A 9596-nucleotide genomic window follows, 5' to 3' on the forward strand; every position below is an offset into this window, starting at 1 on the left:
TTAATGCCTGCCACTGGGTCACTTGGTCAGATTCCCCTTGAAATCAATTAAATTAGTTCCTTGTAGCTGTTTTAAGTACAGTAGTAAATATAAATGTACTTAGTTACATCACTGATTGGACAGGCTGGATATCAGATCTTAAGACTTTTTTGTTAAGTTTGTTAAGCAAAGTATTGTTTGGTATCAGTAAACCCTGCTAAAATAATTGCACTAGATCAAGAAAATGCAAATACCTTGTCTTATTGATCAGTGTTAAGAGAATAATGAGTAAATCGACTATAGTCTCAGGGAGACAGCGAGCACATGCGGGGAACTTGGCTCTTTATACATTTGTCTGGTGGATTGGCTGTGCCCCTCTTGGCCTCTTCTCCGTTGCCTCCCAGGCTGGCTTCACCCCTGCAACCTCGGCCCCAGCCCACCCCGCCTCTAAACTTGAGAACTGTGACAAAGCCAAACATTTAAACCACTAGTGCTGATTTATAGAGCTTGGTAGCGCTGTAAAACCTTCAGGCTTGCCACCGCAAAAGTGAGTGAGGCACAGCGGAGCTGAGAGGAAGAAAGTGGAATGATGGGAAGGGTACACAAGAGGCACTTGAGTGTTTCAATGAGGTTTCTCCTGGGTGCTAAAGTGTTTTACTGCATAACCTCTCGCTGGCTGCTAAATGCGCATTTCAACAATTTAAAATGAATTAATGTTTCAGTCTCCCAAGCTTAACCAAAAGCATAGATTGCATACAAAGCTCGGCCACATGGGACTTTGGTCAGCCTGCCAAATAGATGGATATGGATATATAGTCAGTCTAGAGAACATGAATTCACAACCAGGACAGGGAATAGAAGTCCCATCAGTGGCCTCACCTCTCCCAGCATGCTTGGTGTGTCCTGAGGGACAAGGATTCAAAATATACTCTCAACTGTCAAATGGAGACACGGAGCACCCTATATAGCTGAACAGATTTCAAACATACCAGGAGGTCGTCTGCAATACGGCAACACTAAGCTTGCTCTGTCAATACCCTTTCAATCAATCATCCACTAATCAGATTTACCAATAACACGTGTATATCAAAGCTTGACCCAAACCTTTCTCAAAGAAGAACAATGAGTCTGGGATGGATGCCACTGAGAGGGAGAGGAGAGGAAAGAGAAGCAACAACAGAAGGAGAAGAGATGTCTTCTTAATTAGCCAGTAATGATAAGATCTGACAAACAACATCTGTTTCCAGAAAGAGAGAGAAGGAGGGGGGCAAAGAGGGGGAGGGAAGGAGAGGGTGGAAGATAGGGATAGGAAGGAGGACGGGAGAGAGAGAAGCTGCTGAGAAACCTGTGAAGCCTAGACAACAGGGACCTGCTTGTAAGAAAGTAAAGGGGGAGCGGAGGGGATGTGTAAGGGAGGGAGCGCTGTGTAGCGTGACACAATGGAAGAACGGAGGATGAGAAGTATAACAGAAGTGAGAGAAAGACAGAAAGGGGAGAGAAATCTGACAGGGTTGAGGGAGTCGAAGAGCCAGGACGAATATGACAGACAGAGGGAGGAAAACAGATCAAAATGAGAGAAAAGGAGAGAGATAGACAGACGCATAGAAGGTGAGCTGGATAATGGTGCTGCAGGGAGAGAGGAGGAACGTGTGAAGAGATGGGAATGGAATCACTCAGAGGTCCAGGGTGTTGTAATTTACTGTCCGTGGCTAATACACAGCAAATGTGTGGAGCCGAGGACTGGGAGAGGAGAAGGGGAGCCGGGTGATGGGGGGGCTGAAGGGAGGGCACGCAGACTGTTGGGGCTCTCAGCATGCATGCTGGGAGCCTGTCAGCAGTCACATCACCCCCTGCCCTCAGCCCTGACAGATTCATCAGGACCATTACACACACACACACACACACACACACACACACACACACACAAACACTGACACATAGACGCACATATACACGCATCCAGAGGATTATAGTGACATTGCAACTGTTATATTGCTGTTCTTATTTTCCTTTAACTTTTTATTTTTCCACCATGATGAGGAAAACACAACATCTGTTGCATTAATGATTCAGCCAGCAAAACACAAAAGAGCCAGGGAGGATTTCTGCTTTGCTTCAACTTTATACTCAGAAATTCAGTTCACAAGTATTCATGTCATATTTTTGTGTTTGCATGGTGTAAATAAAGTGCCAGTATTGTTTTATTGTATAAAAACTGTATATCAATGTCTTTGCCTGGTTGCTTTTTCCTTGTCCCACAGGAGGAATAACTTTTGCCTCAAGCATAAGCCAAAAGAGATACTTAATCAAATTCTATTTAAGAAATACTGCAGATGTTTAAATATTAGTGTTAGGAAATGTTTTCAAAAAGTGAAAGGGTGGAGAATTTTTAGAGAAATCTAACTCCTCTGAGGAATATAGTCCAGATAAACAGACAAACAAACAAACAAGGTGGCTATAGCGGGGCCGGCCTTGCACCAGGGGGCATTGTTAAGTCATTAGTGAAATTTAAGACTTTAACAGAGGCAGATGACGATCCCCATCACACACACACACATACACACACACACCCTCACGGCTCCACCCACAGCAGCAACATCCAGCCAAAGAAAACAGCCCTTGTTCCTAAATACCAGTGCTAACTGGCCTCTGACTCCACACCAACCCACCCACACATACACACACACACACATACGAGAGCTTGGTTACACTGATACAAGATCCCCTTACAAAATAAATGGTGAATGCAGGAATTTCACATGAAAAATAAACCCACTGACAAACAAATCCCACACACACATAACCACACACCGCTCACTTGCTTGCGATCTGAAGTACCTCTAAATCACACTAATCTGCCCCCTTCTGATCCTCTGAGTGCCCCTACTTAATCTCTACACTGCTCAACCAAAGGTGAACCCTATTAGTGGCCAGACAAATAGTAGGGTTTGCCCCAGCTACTCTGGGAAAGCAAGGCCTTTCAGAGTGCCATTGAGCTGCAACTCAAAACTTCTAATCCCCCACCTCCATCCTCTCTGCATCCCACCCACTCTAAAAGTCCCCCTGCTGTTCCTCCACATTAGTCCATTGGTAGTCCATTCCTATTTCCTGTCAAAACATTTCTCCACTGCTCTCTGTTTCCGACTGCCCCCTATGTAGGCTCTCTTAAAGAAAACAAACCAGGCCTACTCTTCGTGTCAGGGTTCAAGCCACAACAGCTAACACTGTCCGAAGAAGAGCAAAGGTGACCAAACACAAACTCGGCTCATAACCTACTACTCATTATACACTTCCTGTGCACACTGGAGTCCAGGATCTTCCCAGTTCACATGAGACCACATAGCAGAAAGCTGGAGCCCCTCAAAAGGTCCCTGAACTCATTTTCACTAGTCTAACTCTGAGTGAGGCTCTCACTGTTTGAAGCGGTACCTGTCAGTGAATTTGATATTCTAGACATTGCATCGTCCCTCCCTGTCTGTCTTTGTGTCATTCTCCCCCTTGCATTGCCCCAAGGGAGGAGCCATCCCCATGGTCCTGTGCCAGCTGCTCAGTGGTCCAGCCTGTGTGCCGCTCCGCTGTGTGAGGCAGTGTGCACTGGAGCCTCAGGGCCCTGTCGCCACGCTGCCTGGCCCCCTGCCTGAGGGGCTCGCTGACAGGGGGTCTGGAGGGACTGGACAGTACTAGCCCACCCTGGAGAGACCTGTGACAGCGGACTGAAGAGACCAATGTGTCTGACTAAATCTCTGTGCATGTATGTATGTGTGAGAGACAGGTAATTTATGCATACATATCAATATCAGCATCAGAGTGATGTCTTGTAAGTGCGATCCAGCAACACTCACACACATGCGGAGTAAATTCCAACAACTGTAAAGCTAAGTTTGCTTATACCCGGGTCAGTATAATATCCAGTAGAACATAGTACAGTTAAGATATTAATTTCTGACTGGCTGGAAGATATTCATTCAAATTACATTCTGGAATACATAAAACATAGTGTGCATGGTATCCTAAACTCCATGTTACCACAGCAACGTATTTCATGCTACAGTAACATTTCACTACAACTGGTGCAACTTATGCAGCAAACCTAGTGCCAGAGTTTTTTTGAGACTGCGCTGAATGCGAATACACTGGTTTAGAATATATAAAATAATACAGCAACATCAATAGCAGCAATAACCACAGTTGAAGGTGGGTCTGAAAGTGTTGCTGTTTGCAACAACTTTGCCAATGTCATCTGCAGCTCTTTCTGCAGCCAAATGGAGGATAAAAATGTGCCTCCTCTACACCCTCTGTAAGTTGGATGATGGAGGAGGAGTTATTGTCAGAGACCATTTTGCAGTCTTTTTCTCATCTACTTCTCATATACATCCCCCCTTACTGATGATTTGTCCCATCTCAACATCCTGTTTCACAGTAAAATATATCAAACCAGGTGGAAAATCTGAACCTAAAATCCTTTTCAATTTATTTTCATTATTTCTTGGCTAAAAGATGGGATAGTTTTACACCAATCATAGCACTGCCCCACAGGATTTTCACCTCTTAAAAGACTTTCAGACAAGTCATCTTTAAGGAAATGTGATAGAAAAGGTAGTGACAGTAAAGGTACAGCGTGCCAGCATCAACAGAGAAAGCTGCAGTACAAGTTTCACTTTATATCTAAAAGATAATCTTATACTGTGAGTATGAGAAACAATCTCCTAAAATGATATTGTTGTCTCACACATAAAACTCTCAAGTGCATATATGATGACCTAACAGGGCGACTTGGCGGCAGTGCATGAGTATGCATCTGGGAAAGGGGAAGAATTCGACCCCTGACACAGTCCAACAAATGTTGCTGCATTTATTCTTTGGCTGATAGTTTAATGTTCTTTTCCCAAAGACTTGGAGTTTCTATTTTCTTTTTGGTTGACGCTGAAGAATGAAGAGGCCGCTGTTCCCCACCATTAGCAGTACAAGTAGAAACTATCAGACCTGCTGTAAGAGCAGGTAGATAGCAGTGGAAAAAGCCATTCAGAAGCACATACAAAAGTCTCATATAGTATTATTTTTTTAAAATTACTTAAAGACGGCAAGCACAAGCAGGTGGATGAACTAACATTGAAACAGATGGTCAGACTGCTTCTTTGAGACACCACACTGGTTGAGACCAGACATTTACATACACCAACAAATGATTTCTGAATAGTTTATTGTCAAACTGTCCAGACAGTGTTAATCCGTAAAGAACTATAAAAAAAAGGGATCTACATTTTTACGGCACTGCAGATTTGAGACTCTGTGTGCATGTGTGCCTGTACGTTACCATACTGTGAGATATCTTTTTGCAGGAAAAATAGGTTTGAGAACAAATATCAGCATAAGGAATTAACAAATAACAACTGCAATAATAAACATTCCACTAGGGAATTTTGTAATTGAGCTGAAACTAAAGCTACATCTACTACACATCGATTAGGACTGAAAAAAAAGCCCTGCACAGACTAGTTGAAAACAAAGCTGTGGTACATGCACATAACTAGAACCAAGACTACAAACAGATCAATACAACCCACAACCTAAGATTAAGAGTAATGGATTCCTCTTGGAGCCGAGCATCTGAAGTCAAGCCATCGCCCAGGACAACTAATCATTGTTGAAATAGTAAAATAATACACTCCAAAAGAAAAATGTACTTTTTAAAAGAAAAAAAACTATGGTTCTTGTACATTCCAGGCACAGGGTTAGTGTTTTAGGTCAGCATTCAAATATCAAATCCTAATATGAATGAGTATGTGTGAGTCTTTGTGAGCTCATTTTGTATCTAGGGGAGGAAAGAGCCATATTGACAACATTGGAAAATTCCTATTGATTATTCTTCTTTTCTCTGAGCGCAGGCTTGTTAAAAAAGACCCCTCTTGGAAACACGATCAATTAGTGAGATAGTGCTTGCCATTGATCACCCCCACCCCCCTCCACTCCCACCCCGCTTTAAAAAAGGTCTTGCCTTACGATGGATCCCTCCACACACTCCTTATGACCAACTATCGATCCCAGCTTCTTAGCCAAATATAAAAGCACGCACTCACACCGGGCACTGATCCCTCCCATTCAAAGCACACCGTCCAATACTAATACTGACATCTGCTTGTCTCCATTGTAAACCCATGGTTCACTCATAAATACAGAGGCCAGCTTTGGCCCAGAACCAATATAGTTTCTCTGAGGTCAGAGGTCAGCATGGTAATAATCCCACCATTAACAGATCTGCCTGGGTTAATTCTGAGAACTTCTCAGAGTAGACAACCTTTACGGACTGAAAGCAACAAAGATTGGTGTAAAATACCAGTATCAGACACAGGTCTGATTACATTTTTTAATTGATTGGTATTTTGAATATTGAGGTTAATTGCTTAAGATTCAAAGGTGTCCTAGTAAAGAGAGTAAAGGAAAGCAGCTTTTTGAGAAGCAGCAAACATTTAGCCTCTTTTGCTTCAAAATGACCTATACAATCAGACAACTATCAAACATACTGGCCAACACAGAAAAGTAGTAGTAAGATTGACTGCATGAGTTTGAGTAGTTAGTGAGGATTTATGGTGATGATGCCCAGAGGACTCATTCTACCTATATCTATTGATCAATCATCTAACCTATCATTGAATAAACCAGTCCATCAGTCAAAGATAAGAGAAGTCACATCAGGCCTGCGAGTTTAGCAGTTCGCCAATGCTAAGATTAGACAATTGTAAAACTATTAGACACAGCAGGCAGTGGGGCATTAGATAATTCTCTCCCATAGGCAACTTAAGAGTCATCTCTTTGTCAACGACTGCCCTTGCCCTGTTCATCCCTCGGTCCCTCCACCCTCTATCCCTTCACCCCTCCCTATGGATCAGCTGTGATCTCCTCTCTCTCCTTTCACTCAAATCAGGATTAGGGAGAAGAGGAGGCGGAGGGGGGGGTGCAGCAGCAGGAGAAGGGGGAGAGAAAACTGAAACAATATGGAAAGGAGATTAGAAAAGAGGGGGTTTGGGCCGTTTGGGGAATTGCAAACTCCCTTGTGCTTGGGTAGGTGTCCTAATGACACCGCCTAATTATGGCAAAATTAGACAGGCTAAAGGGAAGGAGTCGGGGGGGGGAGAGAGAGAGAGGAGCAGGGGAATTAAGCAATAAGGAGTTAAGAAGTAAGTGCACAGTAGGAGCGAGTGGAAAGGAGCGAGAGGGGTGTGCAGAAGTACAGATACAAGGCAAGGCGGGGAGAGGAAGGGGAGCATGGGGCTGAGAGGGAGAGGGAAAAGAGGAAAGGAGGAGGAAAAGGCTAGAAAGCAGTGGCTGGGCGATAGGAGAGAGAGGGCCCCAGCACGCTGCATGTTAATTGGAGAACAGGTGTTGGGGCTGGGAGCAGGAGGCTGATTACTGGAGCCACAGAAACAGACCGTCTCCACACACACACACATACACACACATACACAACTGGAGACCCACACATGCACAAATACACATAGGCTGCACACACACATGCACACATGAATAATTTAGGACCCAAGCAGTGACTAGGAAAAAGGTCAAAGTAGGGGTCACAAAGACACATACACAATCGCACATACATCCATATACATACATAAATAAACACACACACGAAAATATACATCCGTTCTTGTGCAGACAAACAGTGTATACATGTTCCGAACATACGCACACACACATCTTGCCCTGTCAATCTTTTTACTTTTTCAGGCAAGTGCACATAAGGTGGGATAAGAGGGCACAGGGCCACGCAAAATTCCATTGGCTTATCAGAAATTAACTGGCTGCTAATAGGCTGCTCCCCAAGGAGAGGATTTCGCAGGTCAGTCAAGAGGGAGAAGCCCACATCAGGACGGGATATGCCTAGTGTGATTAGAGAGTACAGTAGGTCAATGATTCCATTTAAATCAATCCTCACAGCCACACACTGGCCTGCACACTGACACACACAAATACACATTTACACACACAGGCACACACACAGGGAGTCACAAAGAGATATAGATCGCTCTCTCCTCACCAGCCCGCTGCCGGGCTACTCACAAACAAATTTGGAAGAGGTTTAGCCATGTTAGGAGGAAGCATAAAAGGGTTGAGGAGGGGGTTATTGTGAGAGTAATGTGCAACAGTAAATGAGAAAACCAGCTGCTCCAAAGTATTCTGGGAAAATTCAAAAGACAACAGCCCGATTTTTCCGTTATATGAAAACTATCTTCAGCGGAGATCCTTTGAGACACACTGTCAACAGCCAGCCAGCTTGAACTGAGGAGGGGAAAGAAAAGGGTCCTTGACGTATATGAAGTGAATGTTTTCTAGACAGACTATTTGAGGGAAGGAGAGAAGGAAGGAGAGAGAAGAGGAGGGATTGAGGGAGGGAGAGAAGATGAAGGTTATGTCTATGACATCACAGAGAAAGTATTTCACATGCGGTCTGCTTATAAGCATTCATCACACTGGCTAATGCCAGGCAGACAGCGCGAGACCTGCAAAATCCCTCGGACGTGAAGGCCCTCACACACGCTGATTACGGCGGTGGTCATCCCCCTTTAAGCCTGATAACTGGCTGTCAGGGTGAACATTTACTACATATGTGATGTGCCTGTCTGGTGGTATGGTAGATCCACATGCTTCTGATAAAAGGAAATCTACGCTTTTGGCAGGTTTCAGGTGCAATGTCGGCTGTTCAGCGCAATGAGTGACCAAACTGAAACAGATCCCAGCAGGCGAGGAGATAGATCAACAGATAAACAGAAAGCTGAAGAAACACATATACAGTGTATTGAATATTACAGCCTGCTTTGTAACTGACTACTAAGAATGATTTTTCTTATGTTAGAAATATCAATATTTATATGTGATGGGTTCATGCACATATTAATATTTATATGTGAAATACACACAGAACCATTAACACTGCAGTAGAAATGCATCCAGCCCACACATGTTGTAACTGGGTCTTCTACTTGGCTCTGCTTCTAACTTTGTTGTTAATGGAACAGCTGATTGGCGAAATCTCAGCACATAGCTCAGCATATGTTGGTGCATATATACAAAGAAAGGGCAACTTGAACATTTAGTATGAAGAGGTGCTTGTTTGAGGGACGTGGTTTGATCTCATTACCTGTCAATGATGACTGGGTCAGAGGGCGTCTCGTTTCGGTTGCCACAACTTTTCTTCTCACAACAGCGGCTGAGTGGGCAGTTAAAGAGAAAGAAAAGGGGAAAAAGTCAGCGGAGTTAAAAAAAACAACAAATTAAACAGGAGGAGCCATCATTTGTCTGGTCCAACCACATCCACAGGCCCAGACTACTCTGCCCCGCAGTCGGCCAAGATCCAGGAGCACACAAAGGAGGCATGAGAGGGGAGGGGAAGAATAGACAAAAGAATAAAAGAGGAAGAAAAGGTACAACAACACACCCTACAAACAGTGAGAGACCATTCAAAAGTGAAAAGCCAGCCAGGCAATCTGTCACATTGATTTCGAAATCAAACTCAACCCCCACGCAGCTTCATTGCACGCACACACACACACACACCATCCCACAACATCCTACCATTCGTCAGCAGTCCTGTCCGAGGAGCCTGCTGGCCACCCAGC

General features: G+C 44.1%; 1 protein-coding gene across 3 annotated transcripts in view; it reads right to left on the reverse strand.

Annotated features, from left to right (window-relative positions):
* Window positions 1-9596, reverse strand: part of ebf2 (EBF transcription factor 2) — a 28628-nt gene that overhangs the window by 11809 nt on the left and 7223 nt on the right. For all 3 annotated transcript variants that reach the window (XM_035659032.1, XM_035659031.1, XM_035659030.1), the window contains exon 6: window positions 9119-9212. In XM_035659032.1, the coding sequence (XP_035514925.1) occupies window positions 9119-9212 (94 nt within the window). The remainder of the gene's footprint in view (window positions 1-9118; window positions 9213-9596) is intronic.

The sequence above is a fragment of the Morone saxatilis genome, unplaced genomic scaffold (assembly GCF_004916995.1).
Source record: "Morone saxatilis isolate NCDOM2014 unplaced genomic scaffold, NCSU_SB_2.0 Contig16, whole genome shotgun sequence".
Taxonomy (NCBI): Eukaryota; Metazoa; Chordata; class Actinopteri; family Moronidae; genus Morone; species Morone saxatilis.